The sequence below is a fragment of the Bombus bifarius genome, unplaced genomic scaffold, assembly GCF_011952205.1.
Source record: "Bombus bifarius isolate JDL3187 unplaced genomic scaffold, Bbif_JDL3187 scf7180000008358, whole genome shotgun sequence".
NCBI classification, from domain to species: domain Eukaryota; kingdom Metazoa; phylum Arthropoda; class Insecta; order Hymenoptera; family Apidae; genus Bombus; species Bombus bifarius.
In genome coordinates, this window is record NW_022884611.1 from 69,158 (window position 1) to 94,036 (window position 24,879).

A 24,879-nucleotide genomic window follows, 5' to 3' on the forward strand; every position below is an offset into this window, starting at 1 on the left:
AGTTCCATTTTGTTTCTCCTGAACGCTTGTTTTCATGGTAGTAGATCATATTCCCTTTGATACTGTCAAGCAATTGAATGACTGAAACAGCGTTACCAAAGGTGGGAGTGATGATATTTATTTGAGGAAAATATTTCTGGCTTCCAGTGGTTACAACTTGTGAACTAAGCTTTTTAAAAACAGAAATAATTTTGAGGAAGAATTCTATTCTTAGGTTATACCATAGATTAGAAACGCGTTCTCTTGCACAATTTAGGACGAGGAAAAGAATTTGAAATGTGATGTATAAAAAAACTATTTTTAAGAAAAATTCCTTCATGGGCCAATCCACAGCTTACTCATATTATTTGGTTATATAAGTAGGTAAAATAGGAACTATTTAGTGAACAATCATAAGATGATAAGTTTCTTCCCGAATTTCTATCTCCAAAAGAATGCATATATTTGTGTTGTTTTATGACGTTGATTATATTTGTGTCAACTCACTTGTTCTCTTTGCAGAGAGCTGACAATGTGCCAGAAACAAAATACTATTTATTACTCATATATATTTAAAAAAATATTATATGAAAATGAATATATATTATGCATATATATTATATACAAACATTATCTCTGTCAACTAGGCGAGATTCTTACAGACACTTCTTTTGTGAGATATCATGTGAAGTACATATTTTGTATATGTAGAAAAATGGTTTTTCTACAAATTTATCCTAATGCATAGACTTTAAAAGCAAAAAGAGTTCCATAATTAACTTGCTTGTACTATTTACAGTTCGTATTTAAAAAATGATACACTTCAATTTCATTTGAAAAACATATCTGTGAGAATCTTATTAATGTAAAGAAAAAAGGAATGTTCTTCTATGTGCCGTAATTTTATTGGTTATGTTTTTAATAGTTTTGTTACTATTGGTTTTGATTCTTTTTCTTTTTTCTTCCTTTTTTAATAAAAAGATACTTATCAGAAATATAAATTTACATTTTTCAAACAATTTTATATATTTTTGCTTGCCATTGTTTTTGATAAGTTTGTTTTATTAGATACTAGCAATTCTCTTATCATAAAGTCAGCTGTTAAGTGTTTGATAAAATGAGATCTTTATTGTTATGGTTGTGAATTATTATATTTCATTCATTCTATGTAAAGGAACAAATGTATGTACCTTGTAGGAACTGTTTTCGAACAACAGTTATTAATATGGCATAATAATGCCAAATCATAAGATAAAACACTACTTTTCTATGTTAGTGAAGTTATATTAAAAGAAAAAAGAAAAAAAGAAAGTTATTCATGTAAATGGAGTAGAGCTGTGAGATAAATGTTTAGAAAGGTTGTATGGTGATGTATAGCACAAGTGAACTATTCACGTCAAGTTATGAGTTGTAATATAGTATACTATTTGTATCCCAGAACTTTTATAGCAAGATAACAATATTGCACTTCACTTTACCTCGCATATACAAAACAATTACTATGCACATTCTCTTTATTTATACATTTTTTTACATTTGAATTAGTTTCATTAGTTATAAGGACATTTAGAAGAAATGGTTTATGCATTTCTATAGATATGTTTAAGTAAATATGTATTGTTTGATTTTATTGCTTTCTATATTTTTTTGATGTTTTTCAAAGTCGATACAAAATATTTTTTGATATTCATTTTTGTAGTAATTTTTTAAATAACTCGCTTAAAACGATATTACACTTATATGGTAGCTATACAATGGAAAACTATACATACACGAGCTTGTGTATGTTCAGCATAACTTCAAATATATATGAATTGTTCTCTTCTATAATTATCAGAGCTTTGAATATCTCAGTACATTATTTGAAACTATAATGAAGCATAGAACTTCCAGAATCAAGAATTATAAAAAAAAAGTTATACTTACAGAAAGATTTGTTTCGCGAAATACCGGTGATACTTATTCACTGAATAAGAAATACACCTTCTATGGGAAATACGTAGAATTTTGATATATTTTAGAAGTAAACTGACAAAAAGAACAGATTATTTTTGATTTAGGTATTTTGTGAAAGTAATTTTAGATGACTATATACCCAATTCTTAGTAAAAATTATATATGTTTTGATTATTTTTTATGAGTACATGTAGTTCTATAATATATAAGGTATACATAAAAGCAGCTTGATATTTAAATTTTTGAACTAACTATATTATCAATAATAATCTGCATACCTAGTCATATTGGAAAGTAAGAAGTATAATCGAAGGTGGATTATATTTTCGCCTGATAATACTTGTATTTTTATTAATATTTTGTGTATTTTTTTAACATCAATTTTATGTATAAGATTTATAATAGAAAAGAATGCTTATTTATTGTATGCTTTATGTTTCAATAAATATTCTATTTGTTTATACATAACAAATGTACAAACTGGATTTTGCATATGTATTAATACTTTTTTAGCAAGATATAACATCTCATTTTAAATATTATTTTATGCTCAAATACTCAATTAATGTCTTCTGCAGCATAAATTGAAATTTTGATTGTCAAAAAAAATTTTGGACCATGAAATGCATATACAATCTTTTCTACTACTCTAACTACTAAACAGACTGACTACTTTTTGAGCAAATATTTAAGTGGCATTTAATGGAATGTATTGATTGTATGGAAAATGTGTGATTAAAAATGCGATACATGAAACTGTATATATAAAAAATTGAAAATATATAAGTGTACAAGTGGTTGTATTCATTATTTAGATCTTCATTGCAATCAATATTTTATTCGATATTAGTTTTTAATAATTTCTTCATTTTATAAGATTAACCAATGCTTTCAATAATTTGATTGAATAATATTCCAATTAAGTCGAAGAAAAAAGTTATTAAAAAGACAACATTAATTAGTACAACCACTTCCTTGACATATTTTTTTGGAATATCTGTTCAAACAATTTGTATTACAATGTATGATAGATTAAATGTACAAGAAATGCTCACAGTGGTTTAACTGGTCATCATATAATGACTACCATACAGTTGTATGAAACTTTGAATTTGTTAGAAAAAGATATTTTACCTTTCTTAAAAAGTCCTAGTTGGTTGTGCAGCAATAAATAAATTAATATTTACGTACAAAATGTTTAAACATTTCACTATACTCTACATATCAATCCTTATCGATAATATTCAAGTATGGTATAAAGTTTTTTAATTATTCGTAACTTATTACGTATAAAAAATTCCCATAAAAAAACATCCTTACTTCAAAATACATTTTCACGCTCCTAACAGTAAAAATACAGGGTTTTCAATGTAATGTTTCCAGAGATTTGAATACTTAGCCATTGTGACGCCATCCACTATTCGATGATCGGCAGCCCAGCTAATGGAAATTATGTTTGCGGCTTCTACGTTTCCTTTATCGTCGAAGCGTGGTAATTTTTGCACTCTTCCAAACGCGCCGATCACAATTTGTGGAGGAAGAATCACCGGTTTTGTATATGTACCGCCCACCTGTCAATGACGATTGAATCTGTTTTAAATTGAATCTATGTCGTATGATCAACAAATGGATAATGAATCGTAAATCGTTTGTTTGAAATTTGTTATATAAACTACTCAGAAGCCAAATTGATCAACTCCACTTCATAAAAATTTCGAAATTTTAGTACTAAAATACATCATCAATGTTTCATTTTTCGGGAAACAAACGATTAACTTTAATCTAATCGATCAATTTGGCTTTTACGTGATTTATATAACGACTGTCTTCGGATTTAAATTCAATTTGGATATAGTTTAAATCTAGATTGAATTCTTTCGATCTAAAATAGTTTTGTAATTCAGTTTGATCATTTAATAATCGATATGTTTCAATTCATTACTAATTTAACACCATTTGGAAATAATTTCTATACTTACAACACCTATGTTCGACAGTGAAAACGTTGTATTCGATAAATCGTTTGGCGGGATCGAAGATTTTCTTCCAAGTTCTTGAAGACGGTTTAATTGCTTTGCGATCTCTATAATATCTAAATCCTGAACATTTTTAATATTCGGTACAATTAAGCCCTCAGGTGTATCCATAGCAATACCGATGTTATGCCTCTTTTGAATACGTAACGTTTGATTTTCTTCATCAAGCCAGGCGTTTAGCTGTGGCACCTTTTCTAATGCTCTAGATGCGGCTTTTATGAAAAACGGCATCAAGCTTAAAGAAACGCCTTGCTCTTTCACCGAATCCTTCACTTCGTTTCGGTAGTCCATCAGTCTGTTAACGTTACACTCATCGCTGTACACAAAGTGTGGTATACTCTGTAAACATGTGTTGGTTTCGTAAATTTTTCGCAGCAGACTCGTTTAATTACATGTTTATTTTTGGACGTTTATTTGGGACATGGAATTAACAACGTTAGCATATAGGAGACCGTGTACACGTCATATTTGAACATGAAAGACAAGAGGTTGGGTGATGAGACGATTAAAATGGCCGTATTTTCCCGTTTGAACGGTGTTTCGTCTGTCAAGGTTGACAGGAAATTCGGGCCGAGTAGATGCTCGTATTCGATCGATCGCTATCAATCATGTGTGTCAACGTCACTTTTAGACGACGCACTTCTGTTGTCGGTATCGTCGTGATTCGCGCATTTCAACTACAAACATAGTACATTGAAATTTTTCTGGGCAACGAGACTCGTGCGCTTGTTACTATTATTAAATAAAAAATTTATCTTCTCTTTTCTTGTTATCTATGAAAAGGTTGTCAGGTTATTTAATCCGCAAACCAATTATCGATTAACTGGCCGTTTATTTAGTTACTGCAACCACGTGGACACGCGATAGACAAGATTTTGCTAATCTTGCAATTTATGACTGGTGTGCGTTTTAACGCAAATTGCGCTTATTAATTTCGCAGTCTTAATGCATTCGTTACGACATTACTTGAACTTTTCATTTTCGCAGAAAATTCATTTTTAATAATAACATCCGAACAACTTAAGTTAGATAATTTATATCTTTAACTTTGTTTTTTGTGCAGATTTCCCCGAAATAAGATTGAAAATAAACTCGATTAAAATAATAATAAAATATAATATCATTCAATATAAAAGAAAAAAAGCAAAATATATATCTTCGAAATTTCTGTTTGCGTAATATTTTCTCGAAACGATAGAGAAATCCAGCTTACCAGAGACTGCGTCATCGTTTTCCACATATGCTTGGCATAGCCTTTTATCGGTATCACCGTTTCCGCCGTTGATTTTTCTTCGACCCTTTTTTTCTCGGAGCTAGTAGACATTTTTTCCAAATGAGTCAATATATCCTCTTTAAGTATTCGATTACCTTTGCCCGTAGGAATGACGTCCTTTAGCTTAATATGATTCTCCATAGCTATTCTTCTGACCGCAGGAGTTGCTAGCGCCTTGTCTAACCCATATTTTACTGCGCAGTCTTCCTCGTCACCTTTAACGCTCTGCTTGTTATCGGTTTTTATAGTTTGTTGTTGCGGATGCTGTTTGTCAGAGATCATCGTCGTCTTAACTTCCATGTTCCCATTATCACCATCTAGTTCGATGTCCAGCAATGAATCTCCTATCAGAGCTACGTCGTCCACCTTGTAGTGCAAGGCTTTAATTAATCCGTCGTAACGGCTGGTAATCGTCACAGATGCTTTGTCGCTTTGAACCTCACAAATGTTATCGAATTGAGACACCCGGTCGCCTGGTTTCACGAACCTATGCATTCGAATGTACCAAGTCAGAATTTAATTATCTTTACGGTACATTAGATCGAAACGCAGTGTTATCGACTGACATGTATTATGTATATGTGTATGTTAGGATTAGTTTATGTATTCTCATGTGAATGCAATTTTTTCATTTTTTTTTCAATAATATACTCCATATATATAATATATTCTGTAATATATTATTAAAAGATAATCTGATGACAGTGGAGGGGGAAAATGATCGGCAATTGCGAAAGCTTCGTGTGTATGTTGGTTAACGGCAAATTCTTTGTTTTGCTCACCACTCTTTTATCGTGACGTCTCGAATTCCTTCTCCGATATCCGATAGTTTGAAGGGGACGACGGTCCCGCAGCGAAAGCAGCTTACGGAGAAGAATCGACATTTTTGATCGCGTACATTTCTACCCTAAATAAACATAGATTTTTCTTTGTATACTCGTCAGCAATAACTTAGAAATCCTTGCTTCTGTCTGAACGATTTCGTCCATCCTTTATTTTAAATTTTATATCAGAAGTGTCGAGACGAGAAAATTGCATATCAAATATTTAGATTGAAACATCGATTTTTAAAAATATAACGTCATACTTTAAATTTTGAGCGTTAAAATGGAAATTTATCGATTATCGATATGTGATTAATTTAATTACGATTGTACAATCGATTTGTGCGATGTATCGGTAGCCATTTTTAGTTTGTTTTAACTTATGTGAAAGTATCGGATATAATAATATACATACATGCAAATTGTGCAATTAATTGTAAAAGTATAATGTAAAAAAATGTGAAATTCGAACGCCTGGAATGACTACTTGGCCTTCGTCACCCTCGGTTGTAGAAAGAGAAAGCGTCAACGCTTGAGGGTGCCATAAATTAAGCCTTCCCTTTGTGCGGTGCCGTCGGCTAACGGGCCCCAACGTTTTGCGACTGTGATGCCTAGTATACACGGGCGAACGAAACCGACTATTTCGTACGTTTCCTACCATCCTGAATAAACACAGCATCTCGGATAAATCGAGATGCGTTTATATGAATGATAGATTATATTCTCTTGAAATTCGCTTACAATAATATCTTACGAGTCTTTTTTGAAAAATTTAAATCGATGTTCGAATTGAGTCGATTAATATCCTGTGATAATATTTTCTCAAGTTCAATCTTAATTGAGTTAAAAGAATAATGTAATCAGAAGAACGATAAGTGTGATTAGTGAATTATACAATTTATCATATTTGTCGACATCATGATATACAGGGTGGTTGGTAACTGGTGGTACAAGCGGAGAGGGGGTGATTCTACGCGAAAAAAGAAGTCGAAAATATAGAATAACAATTTTTCGTTTGAGGCTTTGTTTTCGAGAAAATCGACTTTGAATTATCGCTCGGTACGCGTGCACTTTATCACGTCTCGTTATAACGGATTTCACTGTAGATCATTGTCTCGATGGAAAAATTTAAAAAAAGAAAGAAAAATTTAAAAAAATGTTTATTCTATATTTTCGACTTCTTTTTTGAAGTCGAAGTTGAAAAAAACTATATCATGACGTATGTCAAGTCTTTCAATATTATCCAATCCGTATCTATTACAAATATTTGTAACAACCCAGCCCCAATCAATGATTCATCGAGGCAATTGCTTTATTTGGCGGGAAAACATTGCCCAATCGTTATACGCATTCCGTAGAAGCTGCCCAATCAAAACAATTCTTTTTTTAAATTTTTACGATTACGTAATTATAGGATAGCTTCTATTGGATTAATTAGATTAAATACTCAATTCGATATTTGAGACGAAATCAAAATGCATAGAAACCAAACCGGAAGTCTCTTATAATTCCATATCAATTCCGTTCCGTATTCGGGTACAAAACGCTTTGACTAACTTTGATCAGACGGGTAGGTCACGTGTTAATTTCATTTATTGCGTCGCGGCTAAGTGTTTATTGCTTTAGTAGTCCTTTACCGTATAATTTGTCCGAAGACCGCAAAATGGAGTGTATCGTAAGTGGTGACGTTCCCTAGTAGAACATATATATTGGCTCTCTAAAGCTTGAACAATACCAATATAAACGGCACATAACAAGGTTGCTAACCAATCCTGCGTCATGCCAATTAAACACATCGGCCGATACGGTGTACGAAATATTTGCAGTTTTCTGTGTTCTCTAAATATACCCTCTGATTTGTTTAATGCATTCCATGTCGTACCGATTTACTGCGATGTCACATATTAAAGATACAAGCGATTATCCTTAGAACGGTCGTAAATGACTCATAGTATGATAAAAATGAAGAAATTTTAAAAGACTTAAAAATTCCAACAGTGTAGGAGGAGAACCAGAACTTTGCAAAAAAAAAGGTACAACAATAGAATTGTATGCAGTGCATATGAACCAATTAACAACGAAAGTGTACGAAGCTTACACTAGTAGAAGACTAAAGAAGAAACATTCGTGTGACCTAATTCCAATATAGAACTATCAGTATCATTATTGTAATATATATGTATGTGTCTATATATGTATGTCGGAGACGAAAGGATATCGGGGCCTCCCTTTTGGAATGTTGGGGAAAACCTCAATACCCTAGTCCAGACTTTTACTATAGCTACGCTTAAATAATAAAACTAAGAAATAGCCGTAATGTTCTAATCTGATTATGGGTGCCCAAGGTTTATGACGATGGGCTTGGGCTCGAAGTGGCATAAAGGGTCACTGAACGTAGCCGCGGTCACGGGAGGGACGTGTACCTAACAGAGGTATGGAATAATTATATAGCTCTCCTTAAAAACAAAGATTGGCCCGAGAGGTGGGGAGAGGACTATATAAGGGCAGTTCCACTTGGACTGCGATTGAGTCTATACTTGCACGTTGAGTGACACCAGGATCGTATATCACATCGCATTCGTCGTCCCGTTGGCCGTGGATTCGTTATCGAACCTCAATTCATTGACCTCGACCATCCGATCGCCGCTATTACTCGTGGCCTCTTGTAATAGTCACATTTGTGCCAATAAATATCAGCTATAACCACGATGGCAAATTCGAGTGAAGGTTCGTCAAACGCGTAAAATTCCAACATTAACCCGACATGTATATAGATGATATATGTGTGTATATACGTACATATATTGACAATTTGTAATGGCATCTCGATGGAGATGACCATTCAAGTGCCAGCAATCCCAACGGCTACCGTAATCTGTCAAATGTTTTCTCGGACAGATTGCATTAAAAAATATGGAAAATATAAGAAAAGTGTTGTCACCGGTGACTCATATAGAATACGTTCATTATATTTATAAAATAAATCGTGTTCCATAATAGTTACAAAATTACAAAAACTATTATTATACAGAAAAGTGTATAAAAAAACGGAATGTATAGTAGTTCGAAAGTATTTAAACACTTCTAGAAATATTTTGTAAATGTAAATGTAACATTGTAATGAGACTCAACCATCGTGATTATATTGGTAAAGTTAGGAACACATTTGGAAACATGAATGAAAGCTAAAAGATATTTAGCGGAAGTATATATTTCACAGAAATCGCAAAAGTATTTAAGCAATCAATTATCGATTATATTAATGAGTGTTAAAATTTAGTAGGAGAATCTTTAATATCAATTATATATATTTATATATAATTAGGATATTTAGGAAATTATATCAGAAGTTTGCGTGTTCAGATCACGTCGGGGTCACCAATGTAGAGGACTTGTAGAGGATTGGTAGTTAGGATAATGAGAACTTGTTGTTGCAACCCGTCAAATATATTTAAATTAAATAAATAAATAAATATAAATAATGTCGTTGAGACGCTCGTACAGTGTATAGGTTGCAAAATAAGATCGCTGATAAATACTCGAAAATGCTCGATAGATACTCGTAAATACTGCTCGATAATTCTAGATAATTCGCCGATAACTCGATAGATAACTCACTCGCTTGCGATTGTGTCGGTTTATTGATACTGGTCGGGGGAGAGTCGGAAAATTCAAATTCGTCTTTGTTCGACGGTTGTACGTAGCGGCGACATTGTTTTGCCCGGAGTTTATTTATTTTTACATTACGTGTATCCTAACGATCTTGATACTCTGAGGTAAAACAACATGATTTGAATTGTCCTCTAACTCATGTGCCGCTACATTTAATATGACTATTCACTATTCACACAGTATACTAATTTTTAATGAAATATACAGTGCCAAACAAAAATATTGACATAGCCTGAAGTTTTGTATAAAATTTTTTGTAAATCTGTAAAGTAAATCTGTAAAATATAACTGTCATTCATAAAGTTTAAGTATACCTAGAATCATAAATTTAAAAAATAATTTTAATATTAGATTAAAAGAAACAAAATAAAATACGCATAAAGGTAAAATACACAAAAAATTTTTAGCGGGACAAAAGTATTGGTACACTTGAAAAATTTGTTACTATCTGTATTCTACCTAACCATTTTTAGCGTTTGGACACTTGTTATGTCGTGGGAAATTTCCCCATTCAAACTGATCGTTATTTTTTAAACCTACTAAGAATGTTTTGCAGAACAAGAAAAAGCGTAAATAATGGGAAGTAAAACAAAAGAAACAATAATTGCTGAAGCAGAGATTGTATAAAATTTATAGAAGCAAGAAAAATCTTATTTCGAAATAGGAAAAATTACTAACAGAAGATGTTTTACCGTAAGAAGTGTAATTTAAACAATACCTTGGCAAAAGAGGCCTAACAAATGCCACACCAAGCGATCGTCCTTGGGAGCTTACAAATTAAGAAAACAGAAACATAGGCAATATAACAAAAAAGGAATTTAAAACTACATAAATAGCTTGGAAATAGCTGAAATAGTAAAAAACGAATCTAACACAGAAATACACCCCATAACAATTCGAAGAACACTCAAAATTGGTGGATATGAATAAAAAATTGCAAGACGAAAACCGAAACACGAAAATACAGTATTCTGGGACAAAATTTTCAGACGAAAGCAAATTTAATATTTTTCAATGTGATGAACGGGTTTTCAGTTTAGCCAGAACCGAATACTGAAGTAAATGAAAAAAAATTGTTCAAGTCGTTAATCCCGGGGTGATGGGGTAATGGTATGGAGGTGTGTGAGCTCTTCTGGTGTATGAGAGCTTGTTTCTATTGAAAATGTCATGGACAAATATAATCATTTAAATATTTTAAAGTAAAAGTGAGGAAAAATGAAATTTAGAACAAGATTATTATTTTCAACAGGATAATGATCCCACACACAAACTTTACATTGCTAAGCAATGGATGATTTTTAATACACTGTATATATTAACGACTCCCTCACTCAAAAGCATTAAAACGCATCATATTATCTCTAAGCAAGATCTGGAGAAAGTACTCAAAAGTTCAACAGTCACAAAAAAGTTAGTACATTCAATGCCAAGAAATTTTATACGAAGATCTTATAGAACAATACTTTTGTGTCGTACTGTATGTTTGTAGTAAATATCTTGTAACCTCTATACCTATAAATTTCTAGATTGATTCCTATATAATACGTACAATATACACATAAAAGTTTTCTATGATAAATGTTCAAATACTTTTGTGAGCAACTGTACGTATATTATATGTATGTATAGCGTAATGATTATGCACGTAGTGGCCAGTGATGTAGGCATTTTATGCGCGATAACCTCTTATCCTTTTCGTCGAGTAAACGCGAGTGTCAGATTATGTTGTGTGAACACGCAGACGAAAATTTCCGAGAATAACCGAGATTGTACGATGGTATCCGCCACGATCTCCACGCAATATAATGAGCTATTTATTATGTTTACCATCTATTGCTTTAAATGAATAATGTCCCCTTACCAGAAGTGCCGTGACTGTCAGTCTCCAGGTGAAGGCCATTGTAAACAATCTTCACCGTTTCGAGAGCAATCGAAATTTCCTTTCGAAAGATGTTTCAGCTGCCGAAAAAGCGTGGAGTCGTTGATAATGACACAACTGTACTGGCATGTAGATCTTTCACGATGTTATCGTTTGTCTTCGGTAGTAGTCTTCGAAATATGTTTTCGTTCGCGTGTCCGGAAGAAGTTACGCAACGTATGAGTAGTACCGACGAAGAACAATTGTTTCGTTAAAGATTGTGTTTTATTGCGTTTCTCCACTGTACAATTGTTGAAAGTTTCAACTTGTTTCAGCACCTTTCGTGTTTCTGTTCTTCGTCGATGAAGTTTGAAACCACCGAAACTCATCGAAGAAGATGTATTCGTTATTTTACACAAATTTAATGGTATTTAAATATAATGCACATCGAATTTGCATTCTGAAATGAGGAGATAATCAACGATTATATTTTGAAATATAATTATTACTTGAATTGCACCACGAACAAAGACACGTCCGTACGAAATCGAATATCGGAACATTGTGTCGTAGATATTCTGTTTCGGTGATCTCGGTGGATATTTCTGGCGTCTTCTCGTTGTCTAAAAAAATTTGGCTTTACATGGAATATGGGTCATGAATATTCACGGGTCACCCGATAATAAGATGCGTTTGAATATAAAACAATTTTTGTATAATAATTTATATACAGCATGAACTTATATTCGTGTTATACGTGAAGTCGAGGTGACTGTATTAACAGGTAATTTGGTATTATAATCCGGTGATTCCGGTTGATAAAAACGTAGTGAGCGCTGTTTGTAGTTGCTAATCTATACACTTTAGTAATATTCATATACTGTTACTACAAATAGACTACAGTTTCCGTAAAAATCTACGAAGAGACAATTTTTCGACAAATTCGCCGATTTGAATTTTTACAATATAAAAAATTTTTAATCTCTTCGGAATTGAGATTAGAAGTTTGACAACAATTTGATTGTCGTTACATTGCTAATTTATCAGTTATCAAAATTAGCTTATATTTCTATAAGTCACGAAATGAACGCAACACTTTTTTCATGGGATCCGTGCGTAAGGACTTTTTTAATTATATTAAAACTGTATCGAAATTATTATACATAATATATATTTTGTTGCTGATTATGAGTTTAATACACGAGTTTGTCAATTTTAACGCAGAGATTGGAATTGAGATTGATGATACGTTTAATTGGGCTCCTATCAAGTGATGAATATTTTCTTACATTAACACGGACTCGCAATTAAATTTCAATTAATTTTTGTTTTATTAGTAATTGGGGAGAGGGAGGAGATATGTTCAAGTAGAGCGAATAATAAAATGCCAGAATTCCTTTTGACGGGGAAAATCTATTTCAATGATCGGTGTTATAATAAAAGATACAAAGTTATCTTTTTTGTATGATGCATCGTATTCATTCGAACTATAATTCCCCATCGTGTCAATCTTTCCTTACATTCTCCTTCTTAATAACGACAAAATTTTGTTCGTTCGTAACAATCGTGCTTTCATTCGTGCGTATAATCGTCGAAGATTATAATTACAAGTGTAACAATCTAACTTTCTCTATATCTCGACTTTTCCTCATCAATAGTTCGATCTTTGCAGATCGTTAAATGAATTTTGGAATTATAGTCTTCGAGATTTCTCATACGATTCAATAGTCGTCTTTTCTGTTTCCTGCGTTACATGCCTCCAGCAAAAAACTAAATGCCACTAGTCGCCTCAGAGAACGAAATCGTGGTGTTGTTAATCGAACAGGTCGAGTGTAAATCCTGATATTGATCGAACCAGGTTGAAGTTCGCCTTATAGCGATTTATTTATTGTCTACTATTCATGGAGGAAATGTATATTGGATCCACGCATCGCGTAGTCGGCCTAGTTTCAAAATTTTCCGCCATTCATCTTTCCCTGTCATCGTCATTTTCCTGTCCCTTTCTTCTTCTCTTTCATATCCTCTTTCCCTTTGTCACCCTTGTTCTCTCTGTACTCCAGTTATTGTTCTAAAGTGTCGTACGGCAGACTATGGAATTGCACTTCTTTTACGCTCCTTTTTATTGACTGCTGGTAATTCCATATTTGCGATCCGAACGCTTTACGATTATAATAAACAACAGAAATAAACATTTGGAACGTTCAACTCGTTAAAGATATCAATTACTCGCTAAAAAATAATAACAATCTTAAGGGAACGATCTAGCTCGTAATCGAAACAATTTCATGTCCTTTAGGAACTCAAATCCATACAAAAAATGCGGGAAGTAATTCGAAAACGAAAGATATTCTTTTAATGGAAATTTGGTTTCGTTTCCAACTATAACGAACGATCTTCCCGAATTAATTGCAGCTAGTTGCGAGGAAAATGAACAACTTACGTAATCGTGTGCCGAAAACAAACACATAATATTTCGTGCAACGATAGAACTGTATTTGTGTGTTTATTTGTATATGTATGTGACTGTATGTACGCGAGTACTTTATGTAATAGTATATATATAATATATATATACATATATACATACATATATATATATACATCTCACGGAATGTAAATATTTTCTTCTTTACTTCGTCAACGATCTATGTGGGAAGAACGTGGACAATGAACGTCGATTACTCGAACAAGCTAATTACATATGCGTGAGCAAACCCTTTCCGACAGAGTAATTCCTGGCACGAGTTACCCATACGCACGAGTGTGCGCATGCAGATACTCCAACGATTTAGCATTTAGCGTAGTCTCGGTTAAATACTCGGCTAAATACCAGAGAGAAAACTCTATTCGATCGCATCATTATTAATCGTAATCGAATTTAATCGTCGATACGCGGCCGAACGCGCCGCTTTAATTGTACCAATTAGTCAGCTCGTTAAACCAATAACAGATACAAACATTGTAAAATTCATTCGCCTGTGGATGATAATTGTCGGGATATTCTCCGCTATTCGAATTCTTTCTGCGAATTCTCCTCTAGCTGTCGTCAACGATGCTGACTTCCGATTCGTTCGATCTCGTTGCCGAGACTAATCATATTTAGACTTTCAAACTCATGCCAGTCAGATCGCGTGTGTACTATACCTATATTGGCATATAATATAAATATCCGTATACGTGCCTGTGTACGTATATCGTTCATATATATTATTCACAAAGATAACCGTTTTAACAGTAACAATAACGACAACAGCGATCGCGATACGAATGATCTCGATATAACGAACGAACGAAGACGACAGCGACAGTACCGATATTTGTGTCGAATAATATGCAACGCAGGTTTTCGTAACAACGCTTATAAACAGTTCTCCATAAATATCGCGATGTTAGCATATCTTGTAATATCGTACACTTCGTGCACGAGTAATAAACAGAGTAATCTAAGCGTATGTACATACGACGTAGTCACGGCGTTTTTCTTTCATGTCTTTCTTTCTTCTCTTCGCGTTATCTCCACTCTTGGGATCCAAGATCCCTGATTTTTAATCGTACGATGGATCTACGTGCAAGGAAGTCGAGCTTGCTCATGGCCGTGGAGGATCGAAGGCGTATCGTAGGAACCAGCAGTGCGCACAGAAGGAAGAATCGGAAGTGCCTTCGTTAAGCCGGCTCTAGTGACTTTTCCCGTCACTCCCTTATCTCACACACACCCACACACACACACATACGCACGCGCACGCACATTATTTTCGTCCGCTTTGCACGACTGCTTTTTTGCCGTGCAACTTTTTCACCGTATTCGAAATACATACTTTTCTTATTAGCACGAATTCGCACTATTCACACGTGTCGTGGTCCTCCTTCAGCGGACTCGGAGGTCTTATCGGTTGGCCGGCCGCCAGAATGCCGCGTTTCCTCAAATCTGAATTACAGCCCGCTTCTCTACAGCTGCGCTACTTGCTCGTTATTAGTTTTGCTCGATGTGTTCGACGCTAGGGAGATCTCCGTCACGCCTACAGACGTCTGTACCGCGGCCGTCAGTGCACTCTGGAGAGGCATGCTCTCGCTGGTTAGTTCACATCCCGTGTCTGAAATGTATAGATCGTACTACGATTGTAATTCATAATATATCAGAAGCTCTTTGTATAATTAAGAAGTTTTCTGAAAAAACTCTATACATATTTCTTTAATTATAAATATAGCTCTATATTTGCCTTGTGTATGTATTTTTTTTAATACAAAATGGACGAAATTTAATATTAAAAATATTACAAATAATGTTAGTAATACCAAAAAGCTAAAGCTTTTAACGCAATTTATTCAATTTGGCATCTCGACGTATGAAGCTTTTTCCAGATTATATTGCATAGTTTTATAAAACAATGTAAAACAACATATATGAAACGATTGTACCACCAATGTCAAATGTTGTATAGATCGCATGAAATTTTGTAAAATTAGGTGTCGTATAACTTTAGGTGTCACTATATCAATTAGTTTCGCTTCTCGAAAATTTAATTTGCAACAATATGTACCAATGTACGTCACTTCGAGTGATTGTACACGAGGTACTTGGCAATTTGGTTGATGGGGCTTCTGAAAGGGGACAAGGAAGGTTTTAATGGGAGGATGGAATGCCATTTACGATCGGTCAGGGTTATTAAGTTGAATATCGTTTTCACAGGAGGATGTTACGACAGCTGGTGTAAAATTTATTGACCGTTAAAGCCCCATTAACGTCTCGCTTCTCTACCATTCGTTTTAAAGATGGAAAACGCCATTTAAGTAGTTAATTCATTTTAAACGAACTTCCCATTTTTCATAAATCCTGCGTTTGATTCGTCGAGTACTACTCGCAATTGCACGCGATTAACACGAATAAAGCGTTCACGTCGTTGCATGAAAAAGCAAAAAAGGGGAGAAAAAGAAAGGAAAGAGAAAACGACGAGGTAAGTTGGAATTGACGAGTTGTTTGTGAAAATTGCGCTAATTTCGCGAAGAACAACGACGTAGTGTTGTATAATTAGGGAAAGTTCAGATATTTTGCAATAGGCGCAATGAAAGTCTGGGTCGTGTGGGCTGGCTTTCAGGGAAGCAGTTTAAACTTCCTGGAACAGCGCTCGGAAATGAAAATTTCCACTATTAGTTTGAAACTTAACTCGGAGTTGGAAAGAACAAACGTCAGTGCCGGCCATTGTGCCCGCCACCAAACCTCCTACGATCATTCGACTTAAACTGCTTTAATTGGAATTGATATTTGGGCAGTGACTATCTGGAAACCTTCTTTACTTTTTCTCGTGACTAATTTATATCTATGTTGCTTCAAAGAAATAACTTCTTTGCGAATAATTAAAATTGTGAAATTCAAAGGAAAACTGGTACAAATGATACGTTATAGGTATCTCCTTTTTAACTCGTTAACACTAGAATTACCAAATCCATTGAAATGTACTATTAAATGTAGTGTTTGGGAAGGAACACTCTATGAGGATCACACAGTGGATATCGGAAATACTAACAAAAGTTTTGATTCGTTGAACGCGTCAAATCTCTGCGTGTATCTTGATGAGTTAATATGAGAAAAATCATTTAGGCTAAGGTATATTTAAAGCCCAAATACGGATGTTACGTATCATGTCTTGTATCCATCTCGTTTTTAAAAAAAATGCTCTTGTATTTTTCCATATTTTCACTCAGCCTCCTGTTTGATATTAAAAAAAAGAAAAATAGAAAAAGAATAAACAAGCGATTTAACTATTGAGCAAAAACCTTCCATGGGAAAAGAGTAAAAAGGTCGAGAGGAAAAAACCGAGAAAAGGAGGAAAAGCTATTAAAGATTGGTGCGATGTCGAAGGAGGTGCTAAAATGGTCCAGGACAAAGAGGAAAAATGTCTAAAATTACGGTCGTATCGGTTCAGACACGTGAAACAAGAGTAGCGTGACGTATCGATTGTTCGCGGTTAAAAAAAGGTTAAGAAAGATTGTGACGGAAAAGAGTTAAAAGGCAGAAGCAAAAAAACACAAGAGAGAGAGAGAGAGAGAGAGATATATAAAAAAAAGAGAGAAGAGAGAAACGTTGTTATTCCCTGGCGTTGATACTAGTCGATGGTGCGAACAAGGACGAGTTCAGCTCTGCTTGGAGAGCGAAAAATGTCGATCGTAATTAGCGCTAAGAGGTTCGATTGCAGTAATAGCGTATTTCTCTTTATGCAATATTAACTGCGTGTTTCGGCTCCTCCGGTAACGAACGGATAATTAATACGCAGTTAATAATACATTCCGACTGATCGATCTGGCAAGAAGCAGCCTTGATTTTAGGTTGTATGAGAACCAGCCAGAGACCATCAAGGACTAGTTTTCTGTCTTCTTTGGCTACAAAATCAGGAATCTCGCTTTAGTAACGTCAGAATGTCCAATAAAATCGCCAGAATATTTCTAAATTAACGCATTCGACGTGCTAATCCATATAGTGCTAGCACCATGGATGGATATTCCTTTCTACGTTATCATATTAGGGCACTTGCAAAGAAGGAAAGCAAATCTGATAAATCCTTAAATTAGAACTTTTAAGAATTATAATGGGATTTGGAACTTGAGGCGATGTAGAAATTTTCGTATATCGCATGTATGGTTTAAAGGTATCATAATTTAACCCTTAGACTCTAAACGTTTTTACGATATCCTCAAATTGTAGACGTAGATCTTTTCGATGGATCTTTCAGTAGCTAATACTTGTTAAAAGAGTTCAAAAATATTGATATGACATCCTGAAACTTTCTAAATTAAGGTTATTATAAAAAATTTATCAAATAATTTATTTAGATAAGTCATATCGTAAAGAATACAAAGTAAAACATGCGAAATACAATGAAGTACAAAATTTTATAAAGTAAAAGAAACCGGAAAATTACAGTTTAAGGATCATACTTTGATAAACAAAAAATACGTTGCACCTGTTGATTAAAATTAAATAGTTAACTTTACGGCCTGAATACCCCCAATTTTTAAAGGTATCTGGGTTAAATGAAAAATATTTAGTCTTCAAATAGAAACACTTTATTATAAAAACTGATGCAAAAACATAAATAATAATTGTAATAATTTATACGTAAATTTAATCACAATATAAATTTATCAACAAAACTATTGTCCGCAGCTAAAACAGGACAGAAGCCTGTGATTTACCTACACAAAATGTATACGGGGATATTCTGTATCCTCTGTAGGTTCCACATCACCGTTGTTCGATGATAAACTGACGCAGATATCTGCCCTTGTAAACATAGGTTTCCCTACCCAATAACTTCTTTTTAGGCGGGGGAAAATATTTTTTACCTACTATCTTGCGAGAAATACAATCCGGTCGAAATATATGTATATACATGTATAGCCCGGGCATGGAACACCCACAGTTTAAGGATTACGTTAATTCATTTATACAAAATTCAAATACAAAATTCTAACCAATTAATCTAAACCAATTAAAATAATTTAGATCAATTATCGTATTCTTTAAGAGATTAGTTGGTATCCTAACACTTATGTGGAAATGCATGCGTACGCTTATGAAATTATTAAATACGATCTAACGAAATTTCCCGGCGAATTTTCAACGCGGACTGCGAAACGCTCATCGCTTAAATCTTTTGAAATTTTGTTATCCCGTAATATTCGGTAAAATATAGGGAGAGCAAAAGGGCTAGAACAATCAATGCCAGTTACAAATCACCACCTAACGATTCTCACGAAATTCTACGTAAATTGCAACCACAGAAGTACTATGTGTACCATGTCGCGACGAAATGACTTTTCCCGATCATACGATTAACTAGGAGACTGATAACGAAGATTAAGCTTAGACAGACGCAGCCGCAAGCCGTTATGTAAAAGGCTAATTGTAAGGAAGCTTTGAAAACATCTTTTTAAAAATAAATATTTTCTAATTGTACATACAAGTTTTTAGTAATTCGAAACCCATTACCATTTTTACGGGTTTGGTAGTTACACTGCTAAGCAAGATTCTAATTAAACTTTCCCGAAGATCACTGGACTCGATGGATGATTACCTCACCTGAATTCCATGAAACTTTCACATCTCCTCACTACCGGCGAGACCCTCTAACTAATGGAAGAGGTACTGAACGGCTAAAATTCTCTCCCTTTCAACCTTGTTTTATCTCTTGCTACCTTAGGTGGCAAGTTTGAAAATATTCCGAGAGGCAAAGATAAATGTAAGTGACTGCGCTAGATCCAAGAATTAACTTAATAATTTAGCGTAGCATGAACAATTCCGGCCATTATCGTTTCCCCGGCCATAATCCCCAGTGATTACACGCCGTACCGTGCCGCCCGGCTGTGTAACTAGTCCGTAATTACAATAGACAGTGGTAATGGGAGAATCGATTTCCATACGGAAATTGAACGAGAGTCGATCCACCACTGGCAATCGGATTCACGTTAAGTATCATAGCCGGGAAATATTATGGTCACTTAGGCAAGATGACGTACGTAATTTCGTATTAAATACTTGCGCGAGAGTTCCTTCAGCTCTCTGACTTCTTTCTGCCTATTTTGTCTTCCCCTTCGGGCGAACCGAATCGGCCGTAAAATTTCCCAAGCTGATATTCCAATATGTAAACGCGATGCTGACGCGAGGAAGGAAATTAGCGTCAAGCACCGACTGTTTGCGATTCTTTCTGCACACCAGTTTCCCATCTTCTTCTACCAGAGGAACTCGAGTACCTCGACGATGACGGATGAAACATAATGCAGAAAATTGGAATTACGCGTCGATCTTTCCCTCGATCGAGAGTCGTCGAAACGAAATTTACATCTCGAGAATCCCTGGCGATTCCTCAACGACGTCAGACGTTATTCTCCTTAGTAAGATCCGATAAAAGATCGAGTTACACATTTGTCGTGTTCGTCGGTCGCCTCGCATTATCTAACAAGATTCGATCGCGGTAGAAAATATCGAGATTTGTTTTAGGAGACCCAACCGTGAAATACGAATTCCTTATCCAAAGGTTCCTTATCCAAGCAAGGCCAAAGTCAAATCTGAATTCATTTCTAAAAAATACAGTACATTGTGCCAGAAATATTTTTATGCACATCTTGGAAATTAAAATCAAACGGCGCGGCGGTTACTTATGTACGAGTACAAGAGTAATTACTCAGAATATTGACAATATACACATATCAAGATTAATGAAATCTACGAGACCTGTCCTTTTCTATTTAATTAACAATCTACTTACTCCACACAGGGAATATATGCATGTACATTGTACATATATACGACAAGGTTTTCTGAAATTTTGCGTCACGGTTGTTGCAGCACCTCGTCATTTTAATCATCGATGAAAGGGTTAGGCGTCGTAGCTGTTTCAGGCTTAGAATAACTATAATGCTCCGGGACAAAACAACGTTTCCTCGATAGAAAGGTTGTGCCATGGCAGACATCTGAAGATCCAACAAATTGATCGACTCCGTGTCGTGATAAAGTGCGGAGTACAAAGAAAATATGTGCGACGTACGGTCAAGAGAGCGGAGCCGTGGGTGGTGCAAGGTGTTGGCAGTGAGCCGAGTTCACTACCGTGTTTGAGGCTTCGTAATTTGCGAGCGAATCGAGTCAGCGGATTCGGGCATTATTAGCCACCTTTATCATCGCAGGCAGATTCGAACCGAGGCTAAAGCCGACTTCTTTTAAAATGGAGCACCGCGAATACTATATATTCGCGCGGTGTAATCGATCGGTTACGTCTCTACGTCTTATGGGACCGTTTAGCGTGCCAAGGTTTTATTGGATTCCAAATGTAAATCTTAATCTTTCACCACAATGGGATCTAGCTTTAATAGATTGTTGGCTGAAAGGATATGTCTCGTTTCGTGAGATGTCGGGATGACGGATGAAAGGATATTATCAAGGTTGATTTGCTGACAATGTAGACTCGATACGCATAGCCTTGTATTTTCTGTACGTTTCAAAATTCTCGCTTCTTCCTGATCAAAGTACAGGACGATACGAAAGCAGCGCAATTCTACATAAATATTAGAATTCTATATGTTTGGAAAGGGTTCTAGTCTGTATTAGAAATTTACGCAACTACACTCTCTGAGTTATTTTCGACTCAACGTCATATCACTAACAAATTTAAAAAAAAGGAAATAATTGTTATGCATATGCATGATTTTTTGCCTCAATTTTTGCTAGACGATTTGTTTATTACGAATAGTAACGAGAGTGTGAAGCTTAGACGTTTCTCATCGTTAATCGATGTACGTACAAATCATAGTACCACTTTTTTCACATAGCTGAACATTTCTGTTTACGTGACGAAATATGTCTGGAACCGTATAAGCTGTAATAACCGTATCATTTACACGGTTATTTCAAATAAGATATGCGCAAGTCTGACCCGACTCTGGTACCTTTTCTTTATGTTCTTCGATACAAATATTTACTCACATTTGGTAATAGAAGAGGTTCCCGCGCTACTCCCTTGCTTCTTAGACTTATCGCCCATAGTGACTTTCCTGCGGATGTTTTTGTCCGGTTGAAAGACGATGATGTACACCTTTGGCGAGTATAAGCAAACTAATGTCACCGTGGCGCTTAAACTAATCGCCACGCAGAGTGTGGTAATTTGAGTCTCGTGTGCGTTTCCGGTTCCAAAGTAGATCGGCACGAATGCCAACCAGATGATACAGGTGGTGTACATAGTAAAGCCGATGAACTTGCTCTCGTTGAAGTTCTCCGGTATTTTCCGTGTCTTCACCGCGTACACTGTTGAGATTAGGATTAGCAACGCGTTGTACAACTGGGAGAAGAGGAAGCTCATGTCCTGGATATTACACTTGAGGATCACCTGCTTGCGGTCTGGGTAGGAGAATCTTCTTCCCGGTGGTTCGATGATCATCCATACCAGGGTCAAAACCACCTGATATCATGAAAGCACAGATACAACACGATTGGAAATTTCAGAACCGTTTCGTTATTTATTTATTACGGTTTCGGTGAAAGAGATTAACATCTTCAATGGATACGACGTGGATCAGAGTTATACTCAAAAATGTGAATACATCGAATACTGATTCGATTGCTAAAGATGTAAAAGATGTTTTTCTAAGCTAGAATATCTCCTTTAAAATGACTTCGAGGATACCTCTTGCATTAAGATTCATTATATTAAGACTCAATTATATTTATACGAAGAATATTTTCTGCGATGTATCCCGTTGTTAGCGCAATTCCGCACGATTTACAGACGAAAAAGTTATTTATCGGTATTGTAAGCAATGAAAAAATTCCATAACGAACGTGTTAATCAAAGAGCTATATTCAATAGACGACAAACAGTTGCTTCATTTTTTTCTCTTACCTGCAGTGCGATCAGCGCGGCCGCGATGCAGACTTGGGACGCAGGACTAATGTATCTTGGCCTAACGGCCGACCTCGATGCAGAATCGAAGATTCTGGCGATCCTATTCGTCTTGGTCAACAGTGCTCCATAAACTGCACTGAAACTCACCCCCACACCGAACCTCTGAAGAATGCAGGTAACTGTAGTAGGCGTTGCTAGCAACAGGAACGTGTTCAGGTAACAAACGAGCACACCAGCCAGCAAAATGATCGTAAGTTCGCGTCCTGACGCTCTAACTACGGGTGTGTCTCTATGGTGGAACAATAGACACGCGACTGCAAGGGTGGCCACGATTCCAAGACACGAAATCACCGCTGGCGCGATCGCAAACGCGCTGTTCCATCTGATGTGGTTTATGGGCAACTCGTAGCAGCCCCTCTTGTCTTCGTGTGGCCATTTGCCCGGGCCACAGTCCACGCAGGTGTACTCGTCGTAGACGTACTCGTACTCCTCGCACTGGTCGCACACCCAGCAACAAGTGTCACCCTGTTGCTTCTTTATCATACCTGACTCGCAGGGTAGCGAGCATGCCGAGATTGGTAGATCCTTGGTGCCTCGTGCCCAGACCAGTTCCTCCGTGCGAATATCCAATGAGTTGAACCATTTTCCTACCACCTATTCGAGAGATATTTCCATCGTTACCGATCGATCGACCCATCTTCTCGTCGAGTGTCGCGAACGATATGATGAATGCGATTTAGGATGTCGTAGGATCTGTATCCTGTCGATCGCGTGAAAATTGGTAGTGAAAAGCGATAGTAGTAACACGTTCGAAACATAGGCGTTAATCGACGTCGAAATTTCAGGTGAACTCTATTGGATGGACAATCGAGTGAATGCTCGAAACGATACACGATTTCAATTCTGTCTACTCGATGTCTGTCGTAGGCGCGTTCTGACAGAAACATTTATAAAATTGGAAAGTTTGTTCTCTGGGGAGGAAATTCTTTTATTTGACCTGCGATCGATCGAAAGATAGGAGGCGTGTTGTTATTTTCATTTTTCGAGATGGATGTTTCGGATAAAACGCGTCGCTGCGCAACTTAGATACTCCACTTTGATAATGAAATATACATTCGTACGGGGACTGAAATACGAATTCGCGTGGGAATTTTTGGGGAAAAGATTGTACTCCACCCGTTATCCGTGGATATACGGACGGTCTCCTTTTTTCCTCTTCTTTTTCCTTTTTCTTTCACTTTTTTCTTTAATAAATGGCCAGAACGTTGGTGCAATAAAACTCGCGTTCTTTGACAATTTAGAGTTACCTGTTCCGTCGAGCAAAGGTTATATTTCATCCTGTAAGTTGCATCCAGCGGTAGGAAGGCGGACGTAGCGAAGGTCACGTTGCAATTTATGTCCAGCCGCTACTTTATCGCTGGAAACACGACCGGTGCACCCGGTTTTACGTTGATTTACGATTTTTATCGAGAAACAATCGTTAATTGGATACAACAGACGAGGGACTGGAGTTCTGACTTTTCGTTCTCGTACGTAGTTGATATTGGTTTCACATCTACAAATAAGATCATAGAGTAATGATGGTGAGCGAGAGAGGCAAGTCTCTTTGCTTCTGTGTCGTCAGTTGTCCCATTAGCCGTTTTATCATCTTTAAATAGTATATGGACAGGTGTGAAGAGTCATGAGCGACTTTGGCGATCACCAAGACGAAATGGTACTTTTCAGGACATCATCCAAGACGGATGCTGTCACCGTTCCAAGAAGAATTATTCCAAGAAGAATTATCACGCCGTTGTAAGAAGAATTAATACTCGAAATACTATAAAAGGAAAAAGAAGGGAAGACTCTCTGGTTTTGTTAGTTTCTAGCTATAGAAGGTTAAAAAGCTATACAG

The 24,879-nt window shown here is 35.7% G+C and overlaps 2 protein-coding genes across 8 annotated transcripts in view; both read right to left on the reverse strand.

Moving 5' to 3' along the window:
- Nucleotides 1-19: 19 nt before the first annotated feature.
- Nucleotides 20-11,937, reverse strand: LOC117212690 (lipoamide acyltransferase component of branched-chain alpha-keto acid dehydrogenase complex, mitochondrial). Its single transcript, XM_033457668.1, has 5 exons — nt 11,602-11,937; nt 6,027-6,151; nt 5,185-5,731; nt 3,915-4,310; nt 20-3,506 (listed from the first exon to the last, which is right to left on the reverse strand). Exons 1-5 carry the CDS (start codon nt 11,638-11,640, stop codon nt 3,270-3,272), a joined length of 1,344 nt encoding a protein of 447 aa, XP_033313559.1. The 5' UTR covers nt 11,641-11,937; the 3' UTR covers nt 20-3,269.
- Nucleotides 11,938-12,991: 1,054 nt separating this feature from the next.
- LOC117212702 (metabotropic glutamate receptor) overlaps nt 12,992-24,879 on the reverse strand; it is a 33,274-nt gene continuing 21,386 nt past the window's right edge. For all 7 annotated transcript variants that reach the window (XM_033457698.1, XM_033457691.1, XM_033457693.1 and 4 more), the window contains 3 exons: nt 22,983-23,639; nt 22,070-22,541; nt 12,992-15,689 (listed from right to left, as the gene is read on the reverse strand). In XM_033457698.1, coding sequence (XP_033313589.1) covers nt 15,544-15,689; nt 22,070-22,541; nt 22,983-23,639 — 1,275 coding nt within the window. In that variant the 3' untranslated portion in view covers nt 12,992-15,543. The remainder of the gene's footprint in view (nt 15,690-22,069; nt 22,542-22,982; nt 23,640-24,879) is intronic.